Below are 25,688 nucleotides of genomic sequence, written 5' to 3'. Positions count from 1 at the left end.
TCCCATTCCATAGATCTAGCGCATCAGAAGCATTAAGGTTTTTACGTCTCCGTGAATCGCAACACGAAATTGACGATGATAGCAACTGTAGGGGAATGAGGGCACATCAAAACTCGCAGAATGAAACTGGGCTGACTGAGGAGTGCGGAGCATAGAATAGTCTGATTTAAAATTGTTTAGCAGGATGCTACAAAAATTTGCTAAGAACTTACAGGTCCAAGTCGGTCGTCGTAAGGTCCACGCCCTCCCTTGCGGATAGAAGCAGCCCTCCAATGATAAGTATACAACGCGTATATCATGACAGCCATAGCTTGAACCGGTCAATGAAAACCATGAACCCCGAAATGGCTGATCCGAACTATATGCTCACCAACAACAGAGAACATTGCCGCACTAATCCTCCCGACCTGTGCAGCACAAACAATTTAAGCCAGCGAAGTCATCAGGAACAGCTGACTGACGAACCTTGTCACCGAAGTTCAGTAGCCCCACTGCAAGACCGCCGAGGACAACAGTGAAGTGGAGCCATGATAAGAAGGTGCGCTCGTTGGCGAACGATACTTTGGGTTCAACGCGCACTGGGAGAGCGATGCGCTTTGACGCCGTGCGCTGTAGCAAAGGCTGGGTCGACATCAAGCCTATTAGTTGAGTGACAAGCGTGATTCAAAGGCAATTCAAACCGAAAACCGCTATTTCAAACGCTTACCGTAAGGGGTTCCGCAACTTTGTTACCATATCAGGACAATTCATTGTGTCGGCTTTTCAGCCGATGTGACTGATTCTATCATGAACTAGTACTACCGCTGATCAGAGTATTCCGCATCACCGAATTCCCAGAGTCTTTCGCCATGCTTTTTCTGCCGGAAACACATGGGCGTTTTCCGGTAGGGGCGACTACCTTTAAGCTTCCTGTATCCACCACGAAAGTGCTGGGCACTGCAAAGATACGTGGAGAAGGTGGAACTTTGAAACCTGCATTACAACTTGATGAAGTCGTCTTTACAGCCTATTATCCTGCGGACGTAAAGGATAACAACACCAAGAAAGGGATGGACTGGCTTCTCCGGTCAGTATCAAGATGCTTTCCAGCGAGTCAAACTCACAATTATATTCCACCAGTCCATTGCAGGCGTCTCTACATGGTTACGCACGTTTTTCAGGCAGGTCTCACATACTTATATTGTAGAGATGTTGGATCGAGTACTTTGACCAGGGGTTTTTTCCTGGCTCATATGGCCTATCCTGTATCTCTATGGTGCCCTGTTGAAAGTGCGAGTCTTTGACACGGTGCTGAATACCATGGCTAACTGCGCCGTCAGATTCCAGTTTATCCGAATGCACCTCTTTTGAGGCAGCCCCCCACTGTGTCTGATGGGCATGCTAAATCTGAAACCCGGCCTTGGCCTCTTGTTATATTCTCACATGGCCTGGGCGGTAGCCGGACAGCATACAGGTATTTATCCGCTGCAGCACCAAATTAAACTCATATCGTGTTCAGTCAATTGTGCACTCGTCTTGCATCTTCAGGGCGAGTGGTTCTAGCTATCCAGCACAGTGATGGCTCAGGTCACGCATTCATTTCATCAGCTACCGGACTTGGACTCTACGTCCAAGAGAGGGATTTGATGTCAGTATCCATATGAATGTTTTTGAGAGGGAGAGCTGAATGATTTTTCCTAAGTTGGACTTCAGACGCCAAAGATGATGAAAGAACGATGATCTATTTTCGACAGCAACAGCTGGCTTTTAGGCGACACGAGATATACCTTGCATTCCGTAGCTTTAAACAAGTAGTTCAAGATGGTTATCAAGCGTCAACCCATGGATTACAGATCATAGACAAGAATCCAATCGACTGGTCTTCGTGGTCAAGCGACGACGATAACCAGGCAGTCGAATGTGAAAAAGACGTTCTCCTTGCTGGACATTCGTTTGGCGGTGCTACTGTTGCAAGTGAGACATGTTTACAAACTGTGCAGTGACTTACACCGGCTGCAGTTCACAATCCTTTCTACTGATCCTCCTGCCGATGTGTGCGCACCCATTCCTGTGCATAGAGCCTTGATATTGGATCCTTGGCTAGAACCAATCCCTTCACCTGGCCCGTGCCCACCTCCTCAGAGACCAGGTGATGCTTTGCCGCAGTTGCTTATCATCAACTCTGAGAAGTTCACCCTCTGGAAGGATCATTTTTCGCGACTGGTCAGTGTGATGCAAGCCTGGGAGCCCGAGAAACGGAGGGTGCTGACCATCGGTGAGTTTCTTCGCATTCAGTGCACATCAATCGCACAGGAGTTCATCTGACTTCCGCCTCGGCAGTACGCTCGCAGCACACCTCGTTCTCAGATTTCCCTCTCCTCCCGCTTTTCTCTCGGAGAGCTGCACGCATAGTAATGGATAGGATTATGGAATTATCAGAGGCATTTATAGATGGTGACGTAGACACGTTTGTGGACGAAATTGCGACTAGGAAGATGGAAATCCGTGTAGTTGGGAAGAAGCCAGACGGTTCACCACAACGACAGCTCGTAGGCGAGGTCGGGAATATTATAGCCCACTGATTCTGAAACAACTCGAACAACTTGATATACTGGCGTAGATTATCAGATCATCAAATTGCCCATATCAGTTACGAAAGTTGAACGTCGAGTCACTGATCAATATCCAATAGACCTGACTCAGATCTGTAATGTAACGCTGTAGACAACTATACACGTTCAAGTTCTGCATCTTCGTCCACACTTGGACCCTCTAGTACTATTGGCTGTACCTGCACATCTTTCCTGCAAGTTGCATACGGCGGTAGGATTTGTGCCGAACCTCATCCACTTTAGGACCATCATCTATGGCTCCTCCCAAGTCCGACCCTGCGGCATCAGACACTTACATTCCCCTCTTTAAATCTATAGGTCTTTCCCAGGCCAAAGCGGCAGAGGCAGCAAAGAATGCCAAAATCGCCAATGTCCTTCGTAATCTGATTGTTTCATACGATCTTACCGAAGCTCACCTGGATGAAAAGCAGGCCACGCTCGTCACCGCACTTGCTGGCCAGCTAGCTAAGGCAGAATCTGTAGAACCTAGCGAACAAGATTTTGTCATCAAGGCAATCTTGCAGGGGAAGCTCAAATCTGTCGATCAGGTCAATGGTGAGCTTTGTTAGGCGACGCTTTCATCTACCAGTGACCGATTTATGTACAGCTGCTGTCAAGTATCTCGAGACACATCGTGTGCCTATCAACGAGAGTGAATTTGATGCAGAGTGTGGTGTTGGTGAGATCTGGTGATCATGATGTACGATCAATGTACCAATCAGATGTTACAGGTTTCAGCATTACATCCGAAGAGCTCTATAGCTCAGTCACGAGTTACATCCGCGAGAATGCTGTTGCTGGCTGGCCTAACCTTGGCTCCGTCATTAGTGGGGTCAAGGCCAGCCCGGCTCTTCGATGGGCGAACCCCCTTGAAGTTAAAAACGCCGTCGAGAAGGTGTTTACGGAAACCTTTGGTGCTAAGGAGGCCGCGAAGCCGAAAACCAAGGTGTGATGCATCCTTTGCTATCCCTGTTTACTGTTTTTGATTCCAAAATGCAGGAGCCTAAAAAAGAGAAGGCCCCGCAGCCAACGGCAACGGCATCAGAGACTGATGCTGGGTCTAGTTCATCCAATAGAAAACCCGTTTTTGAAGAGGGCTTCTTGGGCGCACTGCATAAGCCAGGGGAGAACCCCCAGATCAAGCCAGAACTTCGTGAGCAGCACCTGCGCGCTACTGGTGGACAGGTCTGGACACGTTTCCCACCTGAACCAAATGGCTATCTACACATCGGCCATTCCAAGGCTATTTTCGTGAACTTCGGTTATGCCGCACACCATAGAGGGAAGTGTTATTTGCGCTTCGATGATACCAACCCGGAAAAAGAAGAGGCCAGATATTTTGAGAGCATTATCGAGGTCGTCCGCTGGCTTGGATTTGAACCCTGGAAGATAACCTACTCCAGTGATTACTTCGATCAGCTTTACGCTCTTGCCATCGAGCTCATTAAGCGCGACAAAGCTTATGTATGCCATTGCACTCGTGAGTGTAGCTTTTGTGTGTTTATGGCGACTGTTTGCTGACTGTGAACTGCTCTGCAGAGGAGCAAATCAAAGCTGACAGGGGCGAAAAGGTATCAGCTCCTAAAGCCTGCGTGCATAGAACACGGCCGATCCAAGAATCGTTGAATGAGTTCAAAAAGATGAACGATGGTTATTATCAGCCCAAGGAAGCCAATCTCCGGATGAAGATGGATCTGACAGATGGCAACCCGCAGATGTGGGATCTTACGGCGTACCGTGTTTTGGACGCAAGCCACCATCGCACCAAGGATAGATGGAAGATATACCCCACCTACGATTACACACACTGCCTCGTGGATAGCTTCGAAAATATTTCGTGAGTACAGTAGCGTCCTCTCCTCGTTTGCTTTTAGTTGACATACAAAATCTCAGCCATTCTCTCTGCACTACGGAATTCATTGCTTCACGCCAGTCATATGAGTGGCTTTGTGACGCCCTGGACGTATACAAACCAAGGCAGTCAGAGTTTGGTCGTCTTAATCTTCAAGGGACGATCAACTCGAAAAGAAAAATTCTCCAGCTGGTAGATGAAGGTTACGTTAGCGGATGGGACGATCCTCGCCTCTACACCCTCATTGCTCTCAGAAGGCGAGGCGTACCTCCGGGCGCGATTTTGTCCTTTGTCAGCACGTTGGGCGTTTCAACGGCTGCCTCAAACATCCAAATTGCACGCTTCGAACAAACTGTGAGGCAATACCTGGAAGGCAGTGCACCGCGTCTCTTCATGGTCCTCCGTCCTCTCAAAGTCACAATTGAGAACGTTCCCGACGATTACCTCGTAGTAGTGGACAAACCATTCCATCCCAAGAATCCCCAGCTTGGATCTTCACAGATTCCATTCACCCGCACGATTTACATTGACGCAGACGACTTCAGGCTGGAAGACTCAAAAGACTACTTCCGCCTTGCACCTGGAAAGAGTGTCGGCCTATTCCAAGCACCTTACCCCATTACATGTACATCATACAAGACTGATTCCTCCACTGGTGAGGTGACAGAGGTATTCTGTCGCCTCGAGGATTCTGGCCCTCCTCCAAAACCCAAGGCATATATCCAGTGGGTCGCCGAACATACACCTTCGGGAAGTCCTGTTCGCATCGACGAAACAAGAATATTTCACCCTCTATTCAAGAGCGACAACCCACTCGCGGCCGTTCCTGACTTCAAAGCTGACATCAACTCTAACAGCATGGAAGTCATCAAGGGCGCCATGGTTGAAGTCAGCTTCTGGCCACTTGCAAAGCGGTCTATCGCAGACGCCCTCGAGGAGGCTCGGGCGAGATCAGCCACAGCCAAAGCAGTCCCAGGTGCGGGCTCCCATGACGCAGGCACTCCAGAGGTCACGCCAGAGCAACTCGTCGGAAAGGAATGTGTACGATTCCAAGGTCTGCGTGTCGCGTACCTTGCGGTAGACACGGACTCTCGCTTGGGTGCTCTGGAGGAGCCCTCAGATGTTCCTCCGGGCCTGAGGCAGGGCGACTATTTGGTACTCAACCGCATTGCCAGTTTGAAAGAAGATGCTGGAAAGGGGATGTAAAAGGGTTGATTTGTTCAGTTATGATACGACAGGTTTAGATCATTAAAGCTATGTAGTAGTCGGATTTCAGTGCACTCACGAGCATACTCAGATTATAGATCTCGCTGCGAGCACTCAATACAACGTTGCGCTAAATAGATAAAACGATTACAGCTTGGCTTGGCTAGTACATCATGTTGCTACCAAGGCATGGAGGTTGTAGATCTCTTTGCGCACCACATAGTAGATGTCGGAAACGTTACCTTCCAACTCCACTCTCCCTCGACCTGTCTTTCGGACGGCAACTGTGTCTTGTAAGGAACTAGCGGATTGATCCCGCCTCGCCCCAGCGCCACAAATTAGTACACCTTCACCAACCAATTCAGCCTGAACACCAATTGATGCTAGTCGGCTTTTGAGCGCAGTCAGCTTGAGTTCCCCTATCATTGTCGACTGCGGTAAAATCTGGATGGGTCGAGAACCTAGTATTCGTGAGGCACGTAGGATTCTTGCATCTGGCGTTGGGATCGCTGGCCCCGAGGGTTCCAAAATGGGAATAGTAGAGCTGAAATGGCTTCGCAACGCGTCCGGTTACATAGCCCACTTCGTTGTCTTCGAACTACCAAACACTTATTCACATGGACTCGAAATTGGAAGAATAAACTTACCCTTGACATTTTTATAGTGCTCAATAGTTCATCGCTCAAGGATATCGAGAAACTGTTCGTGTGTTGTCCGATCTGCACCATTTCTCCGACAGAAGGTGCGTATATATCTCTCGTCATGGACCGAATGTTCGCACAACTGTCAATGAGAGCGTCGGCAGCGGCAGCGTGGGCATGGACGATAATCTACACAAGTACAATTAGCATAGAAAACGCCATATCGACACAATTACTGACCATCTTTCTGGGATTGACTTGGGGCACGATCATCTTCACCGCGCGACCATCGTTAAGACCTTCCATGTCAACAAAGAGAAGTCGACAAGCAAGTTGTATCTCAACCTCTGAAGTGACGAACTTCGAAGGAGGTTCACGAGGGGCCTTACATTAGGTTGATCAGTTAAGCGATCATTCATTCCACCTAAAGAAAGTTACCTCAGTTTCGCCCTCAGCCTGGTTTCGTCTTGCCTCCCTGGTTGTGTCATCGTCTGCTTCATTTTCCAACACTTTACCTTTCCTGAGCCACATGCCAACATCAATAGTTTCGCCATACTCGTCCACCCTCCGTTTCTTCTCAACATAGGGGAACATACGGAAGCGGTGAGTCTGGCCACCAGCGCTCTTGAAGAATGATGTTGCTTTGGAGACATTTCCCTTAAGGTAAATGTCGAAGGAGAGCAGCTGTTTCGTTAATCCCTCATCAATGTCGAGCCCCCAGTCAGCATCGTCCTCATTTTTGGAAATTTTCCGTTTTCGCCGCGAACCATTTACAGGATTGGAGGTTTCTTCAATATCCATTTCACTTTCATCCAATGCGCGTTCAACCTCGTCTTCTTCATCTGAGTCTGAGTCTGAATCTTCGTCGCTCTCGTCTTCGTCCGCTTCTAGGATGCGTTGATTACGGGCCATAGACGCTTGATGAGCAGCTTCCCTGTCCTTTGCGGCCTTCTCCTTTGCAAGGAAGGCTTCCAGCTCTGCACCTTGAAGGGGAACCTTGGAGTTTATCTAGATGCAAATAGATCAGAAATGTACCATGTAGGTACAAACAATGCAAGCTACCTTCAGAGTCATTGCGCCATCCATCATGATGTTGCTACCAATTCTGCCCTTGTCCCACTTGTCATCACCTCTCTGAGAGTTATTCCATTTGTCAAAAAGGATACGCCCCAGTGTGCCCTCTTCGCCGCGACTAGTCAAGAGAACGACGTTGTCTGGAACCGCGGCGAAGTCAGAGAATAGTAGTCGTGATGGTCCATGTGAAAGTGAGGCAGGGACAGCAAGGATCAACTTCGGCTCCTTGGACGAGTAAGTTTGCAGAAGGGATTGAGGACTGGGGAAAAACTCCAAAAACCTGCACAGGGTAATTTTAGTTCACCACCTTCTACTTTTAAGTTTCACTTACCTGAAGCGCAATGCAAATGCCCCCAGCGCCTCTTCGTCTGCATCATCATCTCCACGTCTCCTCCTAGTACCTCCCGTTCTTCCGCTTCCGTCAACACCGACGTCTTCTTTACTCACTGTCCCCCCAAGCCACTCCATCATACTTCGGACGAAGGTCAGCATTTCACGCCCGTTACGTGACAACAGACATATGGGAAAGCGAAAATCGGCATATTTCCAATGCTGATCAAGTAACACGAGGAGCTCCAGAAGACGAGTACTCGAGTCACAAGGAAGTAAAAGGGAGGAACGTGACGACAGCGTTGCACTTATAGCATCTGTCCACCAAAGATATCAGCACGGGCCTATTAAAGTTAGATGAACGTTCGCACCTATCAAAGCAGCGTCGCGGTCCTTCCTTCTACTCGTGACGACGTTCACCCGGTCAGCATCTGTGATGAAGAGATCTGGTCGGGCAAGGGGTTCGAAGACACCACCTGCTGCGGGACGGTAGAGGACAGTGCCATCTATATGTCGTTCGCGCATGTGATTCAAGTTCACAGCATAGACAATCGTTCCAGCAGAAGGCGATCTTATTTTCCATATGGTTCCACCCAACGTGTGCCCAGCTGAGAATGGCGTGATGGTCAGACCTTGACACTTTCCTGAATGTTGGGCATATCAATATTCCGTTCATGATTGGTTCAGGTTAAATGTTACCTTGTAGATGGGTAGGCTGGGAATACCTTAGAGTATTCACCGCGTCAAATGCTTCGTGTACCTCTTGAACGGTAGCGACAAACTTCTTGGGCTCGTTCTTCAACTCTGGCGAACGTGGCTCCAGGCTCTCTGTCCCTTCGGCAATTGCAGACTCATCGTTTTCCTCCTCCACAACGTCAACTTCTTGTTCATCTCGAATTCCTTCCACATCTTCCATCGTTGCGATGCGAGCCATTGCCTGGACTGGAAGTGTGGTATAGCAGGGGGCTCGGAGATCCCAGTGAGAGTATGCATAGGCGTACAACCCCGCATGTGCCAGGTCACCATGGGAGAGCAGGACCAAGTCAATATCTGGAGCATATCTGCTAGCGTTAGATCGCGTATGTTACCTTTTAGCCCACTCACTTTCTCACTATGCGACAGTACTCTTGCCAGGGATAAGTCACTCCATCTCCCGACTCAGATTGTAACGTTTCAATATTCTCGGGGTTCCAGTCAGGTGATCCACAATCGAGGAGAATACGAATATCGTCAACCTGCAGCAGATACGCAAGAGGAACAGTGCTAGATGACCGGGCGGAACCAGAAAGAGGCGTGAATGTAATCATTTGGTATTAAATCCGATGGCAGACTTGTTAGGCTGCCGAACTCTTGCAAAAAGAAAGACAGCGCGTCTGGTGAAGCTTGTGTGAAAGTGGTTGACCGAAAAGGAAGTTCTGTGAGCGTTTGTTTGTTTCTAAAGACAACGTCCAAACAACCAAGTTATGACATGGCGGCTCACACTTGTGCAACACCGATGGGCCCTGCGACCGTGACCAGACCGATCGGAGGCTCTATCAGTCCCGCCACGGTCGCACTCGAGCCCAGCGAACTAAGTAGTCGTTGTTTGGACGTTCATCAGTTGGCATCAAGCCAAAGCTCAGGTATCGGCAGCTCATCTGCAGGTTCAATTAATCTGTACAAATTTCTCTTCAAAGAGTTTGGTTGCCAAAACCAACCTATATGTTCTGCCAGCACCAGTCGGTGTATACTGACAGACTAGCGGTTTTCCAGAAGGTCGAAGGTCGTTCGCCGTGTTTTGCAGGTGCTCGGGATCTCTGTCCTCTTGTCTATATGTACCTGACGCGCTGTTGAGACTGCTCCGTCGACCTCCACATTCCCATCAGCAATGGAAGGATGCCACCAAAGCTCAGTTCCGCTCATGTCAGCTTGGTACCCCTAACGTCATTGGGAATCTGAGTCGACGATGAATCTTCAGAGTCTCGTGGTCTAGCGCAGTACAAGTAAGTAACGAGTTAGACGCATCCTCTCACGTCTGCCCCGTACACTCTGGCTTGCTCTTCGACCGGTCGTGACAGCTGCTAGTGACATTCTCAGCAACATGCCGTATAGCACTTCTAGTGCGTTGAACCGTCTTTTCTGACCGTGCATTCATTTATGTGTCTCTAGTCGTCATAAAGACTCTCTATCCTCATGGAAATATGAAGTTAAAGGATGGGGATAGAAAAGAAGACGCCACCGATGTCATTTTCTTTCACGAGTGCGTCTCATTACGGTCAACATTATCCCTCATTGATTTATTCCAGAGCGTTTCACACCGTCAAACCCCTTTCTTCTGGGCACAAGCAACACCGTAGAATCTATCCAAGCATTGTAAGGGTGAGTCACCAGGCCCTTTATCGACCATGATCAGTACGAATACTCATATACCTGCTCTACCTTGGACCGATGTTGTCCCTGTGTGCGTCACACTTCATTCATGCAACCAGGCAGCAGACTTCTTGACCCAATGGTTCGGAACCAACGACATTAGACTCGTTATTGGAGGTTAACAGTGGTGGCAAGTTCGTGGTCTAGACGGTATCGATGCCGAGTGGATCATTGAGAAGTGCACTTGCCGTCCGAAAGTGTTCACATAGATGCCGGGAGGATGTACAGTGAAGAGGAGAAACTTACAAAACATATGAAGGAGTTAGAGACCACGATGGTAAGTTTATCGGATTTTGCACATCCCCTGACTGAAGTTTTACATTCACGGAGGCGGTACATCTAGCACGTAAAGCAGCCAGTCCGGCTGAGTACCCTGTACTAAAGGGTGTCATTAGAGACGGATTGCGGCAGAAAGAGAATTTACTGCGACCACCAAAGTCCATCTCCAGGTGTATCATGGTACGTTGCTACTTTCCCTTTGGGACCCTGTTGAAACAAAGGCTGCAGGAATGTGTCGTGTGTTGACAGTCTTCAGCTTCACGAACAATGTAAGATAGCTATGATCTCCTGTCTCAATTGCTGACGGGTTGAATAGGCAAAATATGTTTACCGTTCTTCTGCTGAATTTGTGAAACATGTCACCCAACATTCGCGGAGCACCTTGACAAAAATCCGCTCCCTGAATTGCATTGATCATCCAGGGAACACAAGCCTAAGCCCCATCCCGTTGACACCGACAAGGCTTGGCCCTGAGGCACCGTTGAACGCCATGAATGATCGTTCGGCGAGGAGTTACTCGGCGGCTTTCCTATCTCCTAAAACGCTCATTCTTGACAGGGAGACATATTCAATGAGTTGATGATTCGCAAGCGTGTGGATTTCCATGGTCAAGTTTGAGACTGTTTTCAAGTGGCTAGAAGGCCAAGAGGAGTGGGGCGGACGTTTCAAGTACTGCGGAACTAAGGTAATCAAGAAGAGGAAGGTTTTCGAAGCTTCTGAAAACGGGGCTAATTAAGAGGATAGAAGATGGAGGTCGTTAGACCTAGGGACGAACGTCTACCACCTGCTGCGATTACTGCAAGACTAGACACGGTGAGTGGGCTTTGTTACATTTCAGGTGTTTACTGAGCGTCTACAGCAAGAGCTTTGCTGAAGAACATTTACCACACGGCTCCAGCAACACGCGGGACTATTCCGAGACTGAAAACAGTGGACGTTGTCCGTGCGGCATTTGATCCTAGTCGGTCGGTTTCAGAGCAGCAGGTGCGGTATGCGACACAATCACAATCACGGTCTGAGAATGTGCCAGTCCATTGTGAGGTAAGATGACATGCGGTTTCCCGCATGTCAGTACACTAATGAACCTGCAGCTACTTCACGCGTAAGAGTTCCACGAAAGGTGTGGACGACACGCGACGCGTAGGAAATGCCCTTACGAAGGCTGGAGATAAGGCTGCTACTACTTGAAGTCGGATACAGTAGGCAGTGGAAAGGAGTCCAGGGTTTGATTATCAGTAATCATTAAAATCGGACGCATGGACTCGTATGTAAAGATCTATCGAACCCAGAGGATCAACACATGTTTCATTAACGTACTCAGTTCCCCGTTAGAAAGGTACTTACGGCGAGGCGTGGGAAGCGATTGGCTTAAGTAAGCGCCATGTGTTTGTCGCACTTTTAACCCTGCGCCCTTTCATCTGGACCATCACCCCATCCTCGCCTCTCGTCCAATCCAGTAAGCTTTTTCGACGCGTCTTTCCGTGTCTCATGATACTGATGTGCAATCGCCCTACTTTTCTAGCCCAGATTTTCCAGAAATAATGCGTGAAGTCATCTCTGTCCATGTCGGCCAAGCCGGCGTTCAAATCGGAAATGCGTGTTGTAAGTATCCCGCCACCTTCATCATGTGCAATCAACCACTTTTGTTATTTTCATCTGAACATTCAACGCGTGCTAGGCGCATGCAATTGGCCGAGATCTGGTCCCATTAGGTTCTGATTGTTGATTATTTATCTTTATTACAGGGGAGTTGTACACTGTGGAACACGGTCTCAGTGTGATTATCTTTCCTCGGGATTCCGCGAACAATTTACTTAGATTTTTATTGTAGCCTGACGGTCGTCTGGTCGAAGGATCCCCTTCTGCTAATGATGATGGCTTCAGCACTTTCTTCTCGGAGACGTCCTCGGGCAAGCACGTCCCGCGGTCACTCTACATTGATCTGGAGCCGAATGTGATCGATGAGGTCAGAACGGGCACTTACAGGAGTCTCTTCCACCCAGAGACCCTCGTCACTGGCAAGGAAGATGCCGCCAGCAACTGTAAGTCCTTCATCAGTATTGATTTAAAATGCAGTTCTATATTTGGTGTGCCCTAGACGCCCGTGGTCACTACACTATCGGCAAGGAACAAATCGATGTAGTAATGGACAAGGTTCGCCGTCTTGCAGACAACTGCAACGGTCTGCAAGGGTTCTTCGTTTTCCACTCCTTCGGTGGTGGAACGGGCTCCGGTTTTGGTGCTCTTATCTTGGAGCGTCTGTCAACCGACTACGGAAAAAAGTCAAAGCTTGAGTTCAGCGTGTACCCCGCTCCAACCATGGCTAACTCTGTGGTTGAACCTTACAACTCGGTGTTGACGACGCACACTACCCTTGAGCACTCCGATTGTTCATTCATGGTGAGTTTACGTAGTTCTTATAGTACAATTTCTTACTGTGGATTTGCAGGTGGACAACGAGGCAATTTACGACATCTGCAAGAAGAACCTCAATATCACGTCTCCTGGCTTCACGAACCTGAACCGATTGATCGCACAAGTTGTTTCGTCCATAACAGCGTCTCTACGCTTTGATGGGTCATTGAACGTTGATTTGAACGAGTTCCAGACCAATCTTGTTCCGTGAGTTCAATCCCTCCTAATACCATGCCCTCCGAATTTAATTTTGGCTAGTTTCCCGCGTATTCATTTCCCTCTTGCTACCTTCGCACCCATCATTTCAGCAGAGAAGGCACACCATGAGCAGAACTCTGTTGCTGATATGACCTTCTCGTGCTTTGAGACGGGTAGCCAAATGGTGAAGTGTGATCCCCGAGAGGGCAAATACAGTAAGAGTTTATCTTAATTGCGGGTCGTATGTTACTCATGCAGCCACAGTGGCCTGTGCTCTCCTCTACCGTGGCGATGTCGTGCCTAAGGACGTCAACGCAGCTGTCAGTGTCATCAAGACAAGGCGTACGATTCAATTTGTTGACTGGTGTCCCACTGGTTTCAAACTTGGTATCTGCAATGAGCCACCTGCTCACATTCCTGGTGGCGACCTTGCCAAAGTCTCTCGTAGCATGTGCATGTTGTCAAACACGACTGCGATTTCAACAGCATGGAGTCGTCTCGACCACAAGTTCGACCTTCTGTACTCAAAACGCGCCTTTGTTCACTGGTATGTTGGTGAAGGTATGGAGGAGGGTGAGTTTTCGGAAGCTCGCGAGGACCTCGCTGCCCTCGAAAAAGACTATGAGGAAGTCGGTATTGACTCTGCTGATGTTGAGGAAGCTGGCGAGTACTAAATACACGTAATCCCTCTTTTATCCTGGTTCTCGGAAGTTCGTTCTCGCATAATTTCTTTACTACTGCCATCATGATTTACGTATACCGTCCATTATATCCCGCTTGTCCTTGAGGTTTTACGCATTTTACCTGGAACATGAATCACGAATCACATTTTCTGTCTATTCGGACCGTCTAAAGACTAGAAGTCTGGAAGTGTCAAAAGGCCGGACGATGGTCCGTGTAATCTCCATAATATTTCCAAATTGAGACATTCTTGCAAGAGAAATTTTGATAACTTGAAGCGGAAACATTTTGAGTGACTTCTGTTCCCTCCCTTCACGACAAACCGGTAGTACCAGTTCATTAGCTCTTTTAACGATTCATCATGCGCGAAGTCATCTCTCTTCATGTTGGTCAAGCTGGTGTTCAGATTGGCAATGCCTGCTGTGAGTGCCCTTTGCGCGTAATAAGGATCATTCTAACTTTCAACCAGGGGAGCTGTACACCCTAGAACACGGCTTGAGCGTGCGTTCGCGACATTTTCCGAGTACACCTTTATCTGACATTTTAATGCACAGCCCGACGGTCGCGTCCTTGATGAGGCCCACAAAACTGACGCAGGGTTCTCCACGTTCTTCTCCGAGACTGGTTCAGGGAAACACGTTCCTCGCTCTCTCTACATTGATTTGGAACCTGGAGCCATCGATGAAGTTAAGACAGGTCCTTACAGGTCTCTTTTCCACCCCGAGACCATGATCACGGGCAAGGAGGATGCAGCAAACAATTGTAGGTCGCGGACTTTTATGTCATGATCGGCAGCTCATAGCTTCGCGCCTTCTAGATGCTCGTGGTCATTACACAGTCGGAAAGGAGTTGATTGATCCAGTCATGGATAAGATTCGTCGCCTGGCCGATAACTGCTCAGGATTGCAAGGATTCTTCGTATTTCACTCGTTTGGTGGAGGTACTGGATCTGGTTTCGGTGCCCTCCTTTTGGAACGTCTTTCTACGGATTATGGAAAAAAGTCAAAACTTGAGTTCTGCGTTTACCCTGCACCTCAATTGTCGAGTTCGATAGTTGAGCCCTACAACTCAATTCTGACCACCCATACGACTCTTGAACATTCCGATTGTTCGTTCATGGTTCGTTTTCTCATTCATCTTCTGTGTTGCTGTATTCACCGGATTGTGCAGGTTGACAACGAGGCTATCTATGATATCTGCAAGAAGAATCTTGGTGTCTCTCAGCCCGGCTTCACCAACCTTAACCGCTTGATCGCTCAAGTCGTCTCTTCGATCACTGCCTCGCTTCGCTTCGATGGTTCATTAAACGTTGACCTCAACGAGTTCCAAACCAACCTTGTTCCGTGAGTATCATCGCGTTTTCCTGTCATAAACAAGTTGTTGAACAGTTACAGATTCCCTCGTATCCACTTCCCCTTAGCAACATATGCCCCACTTTTGTCCGCTGAGAAGGCCACTCATGAGCAAAACTCTGTCAATGAGATGACCTTCTCTTGCTTTGAGACTGGAAACCAGATGGTATAATCGCATCGTATTTCAAGTCATAATTTGCTCACGTGATTTCAGGTGAAATGCGACCCCAAAGATGGAAAATACAGTAAGTGTGTCAGGGCTCTTCCATGCACTTGGCTCATCTTTGAACAGTGGCTTGCGCTCTACTTTACCGTGGTGATGTTGTGCCGAAGGACGTTCAGGCTGCTGTGGCCAGCATCAAAACCAAGCGAACCATCCAGTTCGTCGATTGGTGCCCGACCGGCTTCAAGGTCTGTACCTTGCCTTGTTTTGACAAGCTCGACTGATGAGCTCCCTTAGCTGGGCATTTGCAACGAGCCTGCTGCTACGATCCCCGGTGGTGACCTTGCCAAAAATACCCGCAGTCTTTGTATGCTTTCAAAGTGGGAATATTTGCTACATCGATTAGACTGTTACTGAGGCTCTTTCGTATAGCACGACGGCCATCTCTGTTGCTTGGAGTCGGCTAGGTGATTGCTTCAATAATCTTTACCCAGAGTAGAACACTGACAACGGTTTTCAGACTACAAATTTGATTTGATGTATTCCAAGCGTGCGTTCGTTCACTGGTATGTTGGTGAGGGTATGGAGGAGGTATGTATGCCATTCGATGTGTCTTTCGCTTGTTCACACTTTGTTGCAGGGCGAGTTTTCCGAGGCCCGTGAGGATTTGGCAGCACTGGAGAAGGATTACGAAGAGGTTGGTACAGACTCTGCAGATGCTGAAGAGGAAGGTGAATATTAGATGGACGTCTATTGTTCTAGGAAAGGCGACCGCATATTCTTGTTCGTAATCGTTTCACTTTTCTTGTTGCATTTTTTCGCTCGCTTTCGCCCGTCTGCCTGATATTCTTTCCGTCCTCTATCTTGGACGTCCTTCCATCCAATATAACATATCATCATATTTGCTATTTGGATCAGTTCAGCTCGCATCTTTGATTGTACATGAATTTCTACATGGGTGGAACAGAATGCAAGTCCCCCGTGTGAATGGTTTGAGAAGGTCAAGGTAATGTTGATCATCGGGCCAGGGAAAGCACCCGAAGATGGGAGCCTACATCAGACTTAGAGCCTGGACAGCTGCCGTTTATTTCGCAGTTTATTTCGCAGTTTATTTCATTACCACAACATGCACAAATAAATGTGACAAGCCACCGTCCAGCGTTACGAACCAAATTGGATACATTGCGCGACCTCACGCCACACGGTGTCAAAACCTTCGTGCTCGCTGTAGGCAACAGCGAGCTCAAGTATTCTACCATTTCAATAAAAAATTTGTACATTCTCATGGACTAAATCATTCAGCATGTATTTATTACAGTGAACAAAATAGATAGTATCTGATGGCCAATAATGAACAGTTTGGAGTAGCGAAGCACGAAGGCTGTGAATTGGACCTTGTTGTTGGTCGCAGTTGATCGTGATGACAGCGCTGCCCAGCGCCGCCGCAAGCCAATCTCATGGACATGTCACGAATGCGTCACTCATTGTCACCGCAAGTCACACATTGCCACGCCACATACAGAAACAAACTGAGAAATAAACTCGAAATAAACGGCAGCTGTCCAGGCTCTTAAGGTATACATCGTAGTTTGAAACTTTACCATCACGAGACCTGGTTGCAGTGATTATGCGAGACCATGTGACGGCTTGCTGTCATTACAGAATGTATTCTTCTCTGACTTACCTGTAGAGTAGAGCGTAAATTATCCACTCAAAACTCGTTCAAGAATTCATAGATGTTCTGATTGCATGACATGAAACATTCACCCAGCATTACTACAGGGACTGATGTGCATGATAGGATGTTAGCATTACATTGACCATCCGTCGAGTTTGGCACAAAAAAAATCAGCAGGTAGCTAAATGTAATTTTGATGACTTGTGTTCCAGCATTGTACTAGCGAGAGCAATATCGGAGTCGGGGACTTGATGCACAAACACGGTCACGATCGCAGTATAGTTTGAAAATTTATCATCTGTTGCAGGGAATACACGTTGAGCTAACTGCTACTCGTCTTTGGATCCTGGCGGTGTAGGTCGACGCGCTCCAAGCGCCATCGCGGAGGCATCCTCAGTCTGCCATGAGACCAGCACGAGTAGTAGCACAAGAACGCCTTGCACCAATGCACGTCTGGGAGCGAATCAATGTCAGACGACTCGTGCGACGGGTCGTTTGCCGTCGTGCTCTGTGTCGCGCCAGGGTGCTCTTTAGGCGGATGTCGGGTGTCATCGACTTTCTTGTATTCCGGCAAATTGGCAGCAGCAAGACGCTGTAGGGCATCAATTAGATGTGATATGAGGGGTGAGAAGAACCACGTTACAGTGAATTTGCGTCCGGCTGCGACTTCAACGACTGGTGGCCCTTCTTGGCTGGGCTTTGACCTACGGAAGGAAAGGTGCTGCTGCAGGAACTGCTTGACTCCGTTCGAGTGGTGTAGACGTTCCTCTTCTGGCCGTGCTTGCTGTGACTGCCTGCGAAACGGGAGACGATTAACGAGGTCCTTGATGCGCGAGTGCCGTGCGGTATCCTGTGAACCTCCATACGCGGATCGGCGGGGAGGATAAGTTCTTTCGACCTGAATACGCACTCAGTCATGCATTGAGTTGATTCAAAGTGAGGACTGACATCATCAAAGAACCCGCGCGGGAGTCCAGCGCGCGACTTTGAACGCGGGACGGTCTCCTGCAGGAGTGAAATTAAGGGCGGTACAAAAAGACGAATAGGGACACTGAAGACATACAATTAGTATGGATGGACCAGCGCGGCGGCGGTCATCCTGTATGTCACCGATAGTCAGTATATGCACATCTATATGTGAGAGTTGAAGGAACCTTGTGTGGTGGCTGTATGACAAGTTAGCATGAACATGACATGGCCGGAGGACTTGCTCACCTGTTTTGACTCCTCTGAATCGCTCTGAGGAACCGTCCATACACGAGCAAGGTTGTCGTGACAGCCAGTCACGATAAACTGACTATCGTCGGAAAAAGCCACGCAGTACACGACGTCAGGGTGCTCCAATGGCTCGCCGATAGCTTCGAACGTAGTCAGGTCAAAGAACCGCGTCGTGCTGTCGGCTGACGTGCTGGCAACTTTGGTGCCATCGGGAGCAATGGCCAGTGATTGGATGAGGTCAGTGTGCGCCTCGAACTGTTTGATGATGTCTCCGGTCGCAGCATCTGAGATTCGGATATCATGAATGTTTCCACTGACCAGACGGAGGCCATCTGGAGTGAACGCGATCCCCACTGCCTGCTGTTCTATCTTGAGGAGCTCTTCTCCGTTCGATACTTTCCAGACGATGATATGCTCCCCAGTTCCAGCTGCAAGTCTACTCCCATCGGGGGAGTATGACACCGACCACGCAGTAGTGCCCACGTGGAATGGTCCGAGGACTGTTTTTCCTGTCTTCCTCAGCCACACACGTATCGTTTTGTCGTCTGAAGCACTTGCAAACGTCTCGCTGTCCGGTGAAAATACGATGCCCGAAACGTTCTCCTCATGCCCCTTGAACGAGACGGGCACGCATTTCTTTGTCTCCACTTCCCAGACAAAGATGCTTCCGTCCCACCCCCCGCTCACAATCCAGCGCCCATCAGGGGACGCTGCAACCGTCCAGACTCCGTCGTCGTGACCCAACAAGGGCTTCCCAACCTGTTGCCCCTTCTCTGAATCCCACAGCCGAAGACTTTTGTCATGCGAGGCAGTGACGAGGAGACGGGTACCAGGGATGACAGCTACACTGTATACCCATTCTTCATGACCCTCGAGCGTCATTCGAGCGCGAGGTTTTTCTTGTCTAGTTGGCGGGATAGGCGCTTGGAAGGATGCCTCGTCTTCGTGAATGCGAGAAGTCATCGAATCTTTCTCGGTCAGGGATCAGCGCGGGAGAGTTCATGTATGCCACTGGCTGGTGCCTTGCTATAGACGCGTGGGTCTCGTTAACGAACTTTCGTAACTTCAGTCTAGTCTCCGAATCCACTCTGCTGCCTCTCGACAGATCCAAGTCGTTCCCGATGGTGCTCTTGAGAGTGAGAAGATTGTTTTGCTCGCATAGTAGTGCTTCTCTAAAACACTATCCCCCAGGGGCATAGCTCCCGCTGCCTTGTGTATTTTTGCTTCATGGGGTGATGATTAGAGCGCTCTAGTGTGTCAACTACATTCATCTAATCTATGTTGACAACGACATCTACGCCACCATTTGCCCCCATCTTCATTGACACACTACAACGACAAATGTGAATACTTAGTCGATACTCAACAGTTTTCGCGCACCTAGACAAATTCTCAACTAAATATGTTGGGCGTCTGGCTTCCATCTGTTCCTTGGTGTGTGATGTGATCAATCCAATCACAGCACATCCAGCGGCAAGACCACTTGCGACACCTGCCGGAGCATCTTCTACAACTAGACCTATGGGACGGGTCAGTGCCCTAAAACATTGTTCAGACACAACAACTAACAATTTCCCGGCAGAACTCCACATTTTTGTGCGCCGAGGAGATACGGATCAGGACTGGTGAAGGTGGTGAGTGAATTCTGAATGGTTCAAAGTGTGATACGATTCCGTACGAAGGCTTCCCCTGTTTGACATCTTCAGCAGTCACAAAGGCATCTGGAGTCGAGATTCCAGCAATCTCTAGAGCAGCTGATGCATATGTACGGGTCGCAGACGTAACAATGGCCCAACATGGCTTGGGATTGTTCTTTCCGGGGAGAAGCTTTATAGGGTTATGATCAGCAATCAAGAACCACTGACAAGGCAATATAATATGAGGCAATTCACCTCATCTATGACGGAACGAACTCCAGGCAAAATGGTGATACCCTTTCTGCCATTCGCTTTGGATGAAGTTACGATGGCCTTTTCGAACCGTTCAGCCTCGCTCTGTCGGAAGACTCATCAGTATCACGCGTGCATCCACAGAAGAATTGCCCACCTCGAGGTCTGCTTCACATGTAAGCCCGCAGTATTTCCTCAGATTGTCGACAGTCCTAACACCATGCGAACCTATTGTGAAGAGAAGCGACTAAGTCGCATGTAATCGGACGATCCTACCCAAGAGCCACTCACTGCTCAGAATCTTTTGAACATCCAGGCCGGGATACGTCTCAGCAAACGTCTCCCAAGCTCCGATTATGCCTGCTGTCGAATCTACCAGTGTGCCGTCCATATCAAACAAGCTGCAGATATTATTCAAGTTTCTCTCTTGGACAGTTTGACTTGACTTACACCGCATCAACATGGAAGGTGATAGCACCCATCTTTCCTGGTTGAAGTATAGAGTCCAGGAGGTGTCAACGTTCGTTGTTAGCGTGCTTCATGCTGCCGATTTACTGTATTACCACAGATTACCACCCTAGAATATTGACCCCAAAATTGGTAGTGTGCCATGGGTCCTCGGCCGACCCTACCGTGGGGGAGATAAAATCGTTTTGTCGCGTTTTGTGTCTTTTTTTGGGCACACATTATTGTTGCATTATTACGTCGTGTGTGTAGCATGGAACTAATCATCAGATGAGTCATGAACCACATCCAAAGATGTTTGCTCCGAAATGACCTTGACTTCCTGACCTCGGTCTAGCATTCAGATTCTCATTTGCTAAGTTCTTCTGCAAGACAGGAATCACATGATAAGACTGCTCGCGGCGCAGGAGTAATAAGGTGTTCGAGTGCGGGCTATTGGCCATAGGTAATGCGGGAGCGTTTGGATTGAAAAACGGATGTCACACATACGATTTCTGTCTGTGAACGTACAGTACGTCCAATATGGATGTACTTGAGCATTCTACCGCGTGTTGTTTGCATCAGAGGCTGTTGCCAAACAACGCCAGCCTAGACCCCGAATTAGGACAGCATCCTCTCAGCAGTCGCAGTTGCAACCATGGCTCCTCAAAGGCGTCCACAATATACCCAAGAAAACATCGAGCAGCAGTTGCAGCAAATACATCTTCTTGATCCGTCCTCATCTTCCGAGAACCTTGAACAACTCGGACCTATCATCAAGCAGATTCACGCGAACCGCCAGCAGGAAGTATACCTGCGCAATCTTCAGGCTCTCATTGCAACAAAGGACAGCGAGATAGAGCAAATTTGCACAGACAACTATCAAGAATTCATTTCCTCCGCTTCGACTCTTTTCACAGTCAAGTCATATACTACCAACCTTAGGGAAAAGATTACAACTTTGGACGCCAGTGTATCCCAGGTCGGTCGAAGCTTAGTGGAGAAGAAAAGATCATTGCTACAGTCTAAAAAGACGGCCGCTAACCTTGATGAAGCAATTGATACCCTGCAAGCTTGTCTGAAAGTCTTAGACGTGGTGAATCGAATCGGTGAATTGATCAAGGAGGGGAAAGTATTGGAGTGCCCTGCGGGTATGTAACATCCACCCCTATCGTTCGTCAAGTGTCTAAAAGGAGCCAATAGTCACTGGAAGACATACAGAGTCTGCCATCCAATTCGCTGTCCCAGACACCATTCTACCAACATCTCCTGTCATCTCTGCCTTCGCTACGGATCCAAATCCAGAATGCAGTGACAGCCTCGATGAAGCAGTGGTTACTGGAAATCCGAAACGTTAGCGGGCTAGTTGGCAAATTAGCATTGGAAGTAATGGACCTCCGGACGCGCAAGTGGAGATCACGTCGAGAGAAAGACCCAATGCTGAGGTTGAGCCGTGTTGGAAGCGCAGTGGAAATGGTGACTCAAGAGCGGTCGGACAGTGAGTTCTCTCCTTACCTACATATAGTTGGTCAATCCTCAATATTTAATGTCAGCCAATGTTCTCGACAGCGAGAAATTAAAGGTTGATTTCACGCCGCTCTACCAGTGCATACATATCTACACGACTTTGGATTCAATTGACAACCTGCGAAGATCTTATCAAGCAGATCGTAAAGTGCGGCAGTGTTCTGCTTTCTCTTCCCACCAACTCAATCTAAATCTAGGCACAATCAGACCTTATTTTACCGGATCCACTTCCGCTTGCCTCCCTTGTCAGCTTAACTCAGGAAATATGCGGATTTTTTATCATAGAATCGCATGTTCTTGAGACAACTGGCAACTTCCGCTCTGAGAGGGAGGTCGAAGAGTTATGGGAAGCGCTAGTGTCGCGTCTTTCGTCAGCCATTAACGCGTCTTTGGCAAATGAGACCTGACCCAGATTCGTTCTTGAGGGTCAAGGAGTGTCTCATTGGATTCGTCACGACGCTGGAGGTATGCTTCTATGTCAAGTACAAAAGACGCAAAAGTGACCGCCTTGCTAGTCCTACTCATATGCCACTCAGTCACTGCATTCACTCGTCCTTATGTTGTTCGAGAAATATGCCGGTCTTCTGGAAGGCCAGTTCAGTCGTAGGTTTGATGATGTAAGTGATCCAGGGTTGTTCTTTTGTCGGTTCCGCTGAAAGTTTACAAAAATCCAGATCATCCTCCAAGACGATCATCTCCCCATGCAAGTTACGACATCGTCAGAAAGAGATTCTGTGCTTGCAGTTGTATGGTTGGGCCCGTCAGAGCAAGAGGCTCTTGCAAAGTATGTCATCAGATCCTTCTGGAAATAAGCCGCTCAGGGGTTCCCGTAGGAGCGCACTCCCTCTTAGTCTGCCATGGTCACAGGGTTTCTACCAGTGCTGCGAAGATGTACTATTTTGTTGTTTCCATTTCGTTTTTGAGCTGACTTGTAAATATACACTTGCAGATCCGAAATTTCATTCAAAAGTTTTATCACTTTGTTGATGGAGTGTCACAACATCATGGCAATATCGATGAACTTTTGAACAAGGTGAGCGCAGTGTGGACCATAACGTCGCGCAGCCAATCAAATTTCGTTGAACAGTCGCTGGACAAACTGCTTTCAAACCATATCAGCGAAAGCATTTGCAAGCGCCTAAGTAGCACATCAACGCTCACCCAAGTCGCTCAGATTGTCTCGAATCTCGAGCATTTTGAGGTTGCGTGTGCGGAACTAGAGCGATCACTGACGAGTCTCCGGTAAGGTGTTCGTCATAATCCATGCAATTTCCTCAAGCCCCTTCCGTCAGGTCAACACAACGGGGCGGTGCTATCCGGCTGTCCTCTTCGTCTTCTTTCGCCGACACTGTCACCCCTGCCCTCAACCGCGTGACGGGTCTTATCACTTCTAAACTGGATGACTTCTTTGATTTGGCCGAGTACGACTGGGCGCCGCAATCCCGCGACGATACACCCAGCATGTACTTGTACGAGCTTATCAACTGGCTCACAACAGTTGTGGACTCTCTGGTCATCGAAGAGGTGTACAAGGACGAGGCATACCGAGGAGCAGTTGGATATATCGCTGAGTGCTTAATGGTGAGCTGTTGGTTCGTCAGAATGCATCAGGCGCTCATGGCTTTTTGCAACCAGAACTTCATGGTTGGGCCTAACGTTCCAGCAATGAACGAGAACGCCATCTCAAATATTTTGGTGGATACAGACTTCCTGGAAGGGGAGTTCGCCCGTATTGGGAGGGGCCATCTTAACTCGGTTTTCGCTGAACTTCGCTCGGTAAACGTGTCCACCCTCCTTTCCGGCTTGGCTGACACTGCAAATCCTGCAGATGGTGTCAATCGTGTTAAATGACGCGGTACAAGACTATTTAGTACCGCAAGTCCGGCAGACAACGTATTCCGTTGTCCGACCGAAGAGACTCCAGACACTCCTTGAGAAACTATCCAGGCACGGGGCGAGTCGGCGTGACGCTCGATCGCGAGAAAGAGGGGAGAAACGGAGGAAGGAAGCGGACGCCGTTGGGAGGGTATTTCCTGGAGAGAACCGATGATGCTGTGATGTCGCATACCCTTTTTATTTGGACGTAATGATCCTTGCGGACCTTGCGGTTTGTTAGCTGTTTATATAACTTTCTGGATCACTCTTGAGAGTAGTGCATATCAACCTCTGGGGCTCAAAATTTACACAAAAACATAGAAGAACACCGGTAATTCAAGAGGGAGCGTAAAGCGGAGGTAGAGGAACAATAGTAGAAGGGCATTTAATTTTCGATATCGTAAGGATCGTTAGACAACGCGCGTGCAAGACCCCAATACGACAGAAAACCACATATCGCTTAAGACCGACGCTTAATGTTGGTTGCCAACCACTCCAGACCCTCGTACAGGCCATCACCGGAAGTGGCGCAAGCAGCCTAACGGCGTCTAGGGTCAGTGGATATGAAGATGAGAGAGATAAGCGACGGACCTGGATATACCATGTTCTCTGCCTAAGAGCTTGCAATCCAAGCTTGTCAGTGATCTCAGCTGCATTCATGGCGTTGGGGAGATCTTGCTTGTTTGCGAAAACAAGGAGGAGAGCATCCCGCAGTTCATCTTCGTTCAACATTCGCTGAAGTTCCTCACGAGCCTCCGACACACGTTCCCGATCGTTCGAGTCAACCACAAAGATGATACCCTGCGTGTTCTGGAAATCTGGGGAAATCCAATGAGTTCGAATATTGCCATAGATGAAAAGACAGCATACAGTGCCTCCAGAGAGGGCGGATCTTGTCTTGTCCTCCGACATCCCACACGGTGAAGGAGATGTTCTTATATTCGACGGTCTCGACATTGAATCCTTTAACATAGTTAGAGGTGGTTGTGTTTTGGGGAATTGAGCACAGCTTACCGATGGTCGGGATGGTAGTTACAATCTCGCCCAGCTTGAGCTTATACAAGATGGTGGTCTTACCAGCGGCGTCAAGACCAACCTAGATGAAAGTCAATAAACGACATCGTGACTTGCAATCATTTCCGACCATCAAAATTCCTGCACAATAGTACAACGTCAGTTTTTAGTCGATGTCGGGGATCGTGGTGTAGATGGTAAGGACTTACGCATCTCCTTCTTGCCAAAAAGACCGGCAAGGAGACGTGACACCGAGAGACCCATGTTGAGCTAGGAAGGACAAGGACGTTATTGAGTTGTAAACTGGAGGTTAAGAACAAGTTTGTCGTCGTGTGTGAACCACCCTTTTGAACTCCGCTCGGTGGCGGTTCTCCTTGGTAGGACTCGAGTTCCACGTCTACTTACCGGTTACATATCACATCACCTACCATTATTTAAACTAACTCAGCCTTGGCACGGCCCTTGAAGGCCACGCAAGGATACCCTTACATACGTTGACACTAGCCAAGACGAAACCTGATAACACTGCACCATAGTATTGCGAACATACTAGTAAACCTAATTTACTTTCCTCGTGCTACCAAACCACCTAGAAGCAGGCTTCACCTAATCTGCCAACGACCCTCCTTGAGATTGGTTGCCAACTATTCTAGACCTTCGTAAAAGGCCTTCATCTGAAATTGCGCAAGACACGATCACACGGACAAGTAATGCGCACCTGTATATATCACCTTCTCTGTCTGAATGTCTGCAAATCCAGTTTAACGGTGAGTTCACTGGCGCTCATGGCGCCAGGCAGGCCCTCAGTGAACAACGAACAAAACCGCGTCCCATAACCGCTCGTCGTTCATC

The 25,688-nt window shown here is 48.5% G+C and overlaps 9 protein-coding genes across 9 annotated transcripts; 4 read left to right on the top strand and 5 right to left on the bottom strand.

The window, feature by feature from the left end:
* Window positions 1-41: 41 nt before the first annotated feature.
* On the bottom strand, window positions 42-633 carry EDB91DRAFT_1243385 (uncharacterized protein; the record flags this gene model as incomplete). The annotated part of the gene is made up of 4 exons (XM_041322288.1): window positions 42-161; window positions 213-310; window positions 371-407; window positions 466-633. 4 exons carry the CDS (start codon window positions 631-633, stop codon window positions 42-44), a joined length of 423 nt encoding a protein of 140 aa, XP_041182706.1.
* A 153-nt stretch (window positions 634-786) lies between these two features.
* On the top strand, window positions 787-5,649 carry EDB91DRAFT_1216216 (tRNA synthetases class I, catalytic domain-containing protein; the record flags this gene model as incomplete). The annotated part of the gene is made up of 14 exons (XM_041320831.1): window positions 787-1,066; window positions 1,120-1,160; window positions 1,214-1,269; window positions 1,320-1,453; window positions 1,499-1,627; window positions 1,682-1,949; window positions 1,999-2,254; window positions 2,320-2,537; window positions 2,807-3,146; window positions 3,199-3,270; window positions 3,323-3,537; window positions 3,591-4,071; window positions 4,131-4,428; window positions 4,485-5,649. The coding sequence occupies exons 1-14, from the start codon at window positions 849-851 to the stop codon at window positions 5,647-5,649; spliced, it is 3,891 nt and encodes a 1,296-aa protein (XP_041182705.1). The 5' UTR covers window positions 787-848.
* Window positions 5,650-5,820: 171 nt separating this feature from the next.
* Window positions 5,821-9,090, bottom strand: EDB91DRAFT_1326680 (beta-lactamase-like protein; the record flags this gene model as incomplete). Its single annotated transcript, XM_041325233.1, has 10 exons — window positions 8,799-9,090; window positions 8,394-8,755; window positions 8,066-8,338; window positions 7,696-8,011; window positions 7,353-7,644; window positions 6,729-7,298; window positions 6,531-6,674; window positions 6,297-6,479; window positions 6,267-6,271; window positions 5,821-6,202 (listed from the first exon to the last, which is right to left on the bottom strand). The coding sequence occupies exons 1-10, from the start codon at window positions 8,999-9,001 to the stop codon at window positions 5,821-5,823; spliced, it is 2,730 nt and encodes a 909-aa protein (XP_041182704.1). The 5' UTR covers window positions 9,002-9,090.
* Window positions 9,091-11,773: 2,683 nt separating this feature from the next.
* Window positions 11,774-13,890, top strand: EDB91DRAFT_1103535 (tubulin alpha). The gene is made up of 8 exons (XM_041317337.1): window positions 11,774-11,838; window positions 11,905-11,984; window positions 12,128-12,159; window positions 12,214-12,424; window positions 12,481-12,782; window positions 12,832-13,004; window positions 13,056-13,210; window positions 13,260-13,890. The coding sequence occupies exons 2-8, from the start codon at window positions 11,924-11,926 to the stop codon at window positions 13,667-13,669; spliced, it is 1,344 nt and encodes a 447-aa protein (XP_041182703.1). The 5' UTR covers window positions 11,774-11,838; window positions 11,905-11,923; the 3' UTR covers window positions 13,670-13,890.
* On the top strand, window positions 13,891-16,215 carry EDB91DRAFT_1343634 (tubulin alpha). The gene is made up of 12 exons (XM_041325787.1): window positions 13,891-14,098; window positions 14,146-14,177; window positions 14,231-14,438; window positions 14,494-14,795; window positions 14,847-15,019; window positions 15,071-15,194; window positions 15,243-15,273; window positions 15,321-15,439; window positions 15,489-15,571; window positions 15,624-15,658; window positions 15,712-15,782; window positions 15,832-16,215. Exons 1-12 carry the CDS (start codon window positions 14,038-14,040, stop codon window positions 15,931-15,933), a joined length of 1,341 nt encoding a protein of 446 aa, XP_041182702.1. The 5' UTR covers window positions 13,891-14,037; the 3' UTR covers window positions 15,934-16,215.
* Window positions 16,216-17,191: 976 nt separating this feature from the next.
* EDB91DRAFT_1243379 (WD40-repeat-containing domain protein) lies at window positions 17,192-19,050 on the bottom strand (the record flags this gene model as incomplete). Its single annotated transcript, XM_041322287.1, has 5 exons — window positions 17,192-17,767; window positions 17,818-17,874; window positions 17,933-17,968; window positions 18,024-18,035; window positions 18,085-19,050. 5 exons carry the CDS (start codon window positions 19,048-19,050, stop codon window positions 17,192-17,194), a joined length of 1,647 nt encoding a protein of 548 aa, XP_041182701.1.
* A 54-nt stretch (window positions 19,051-19,104) lies between these two features.
* EDB91DRAFT_1103517 (HAD-like domain-containing protein) lies at window positions 19,105-20,953 on the bottom strand. The gene is made up of 9 exons (XM_041317336.1): window positions 20,769-20,953; window positions 20,427-20,662; window positions 20,268-20,377; window positions 20,134-20,204; window positions 19,980-20,081; window positions 19,766-19,914; window positions 19,657-19,709; window positions 19,280-19,606; window positions 19,105-19,224 (listed from the first exon to the last, which is right to left on the bottom strand). The coding sequence occupies exons 2-8, from the start codon at window positions 20,456-20,458 to the stop codon at window positions 19,359-19,361; spliced, it is 765 nt and encodes a 254-aa protein (XP_041182700.1). The 5' UTR covers window positions 20,459-20,662; window positions 20,769-20,953; the 3' UTR covers window positions 19,105-19,224; window positions 19,280-19,358.
* A 125-nt stretch (window positions 20,954-21,078) lies between these two features.
* Window positions 21,079-23,997, top strand: EDB91DRAFT_1234605 (exocyst complex subunit Sec15-like-domain-containing protein; the record flags this gene model as incomplete). Its single annotated transcript, XM_041321223.1, has 14 exons — window positions 21,079-21,516; window positions 21,554-21,571; window positions 21,624-21,918; window positions 21,974-22,095; window positions 22,145-22,317; window positions 22,349-22,412; window positions 22,463-22,564; window positions 22,622-22,731; window positions 22,781-22,838; window positions 22,897-22,980; window positions 23,035-23,189; window positions 23,240-23,528; window positions 23,583-23,723; window positions 23,776-23,997. 14 exons carry the CDS (start codon window positions 21,079-21,081, stop codon window positions 23,995-23,997), a joined length of 2,271 nt encoding a protein of 756 aa, XP_041182699.1.
* A 285-nt stretch (window positions 23,998-24,282) lies between these two features.
* Window positions 24,283-25,100, bottom strand: EDB91DRAFT_1234604 (ARF/SAR; the record flags this gene model as incomplete). The annotated part of the gene is made up of 6 exons (XM_041321222.1): window positions 24,283-24,360; window positions 24,414-24,640; window positions 24,693-24,785; window positions 24,837-24,918; window positions 24,967-24,977; window positions 25,046-25,100. The coding sequence occupies 6 exons, from the start codon at window positions 25,098-25,100 to the stop codon at window positions 24,283-24,285; spliced, it is 546 nt and encodes a 181-aa protein (XP_041182698.1).
* Between the last annotated feature and the right edge of the window lie 588 nt (window positions 25,101-25,688).

Source organism: Suillus paluster (assembly GCF_016628075.1).
Source record: "Suillus paluster strain FC165 chromosome Unknown EDB91scaffold_4, whole genome shotgun sequence".
NCBI lineage: Eukaryota > Fungi > Basidiomycota > Agaricomycetes > Boletales > Suillaceae > Suillus > Suillus paluster.
This window is presented reverse-complemented; position numbering and strand designations above follow the sequence as displayed.

Bases quoted from the DNA above. Each gene is read 5' to 3' on its own strand.
- EDB91DRAFT_1103535 (XM_041317337.1), top strand. From the start codon at position 11,924: ATGCGTGAAGTCATCTCTGTCCATGTCGGCCAAGCCGGCGTTCAAATC. The intron at 11,985-12,127 runs GTAAGTATCCCG...TCTTTATTACAG, and splicing joins TCAAATCGGAAATGCGTGTT to GGGAGTTGTACACTGTGGAA. The intron at 12,160-12,213 runs GTGATTATCTTT...TTTTTATTGTAG, and splicing joins CTGTGGAACACGGTCTCAGT to CCTGACGGTCGTCTGGTCGA.
- EDB91DRAFT_1343634 (XM_041325787.1), top strand. From the start codon at position 14,038: ATGCGCGAAGTCATCTCTCTTCATGTTGGTCAAGCTGGTGTTCAGATT. The intron at 15,274-15,320 runs GTAAGTGTGTCA...ATCTTTGAACAG, and splicing joins CCCCAAAGATGGAAAATACA to TGGCTTGCGCTCTACTTTAC. The intron at 15,440-15,488 runs GTCTGTACCTTG...GAGCTCCCTTAG, and splicing joins GGTGCCCGACCGGCTTCAAG to CTGGGCATTTGCAACGAGCC.
- EDB91DRAFT_1103517 (XM_041317336.1), bottom strand. From the start codon at position 20,458: ATGGGTGCTATCACCTTCCATGTTGATGCGGT. The intron at 20,378-20,426 runs GTAAGTCAAGTC...TAATATCTGCAG, and splicing joins ACCTTCCATGTTGATGCGGT to CTTGTTTGATATGGACGGCA. The intron at 19,915-19,979 runs GTGAATTGCCTC...AACCCTATAAAG, and splicing joins TTCGTTCCGTCATAGATGAG to CTTCTCCCCGGAAAGAACAA.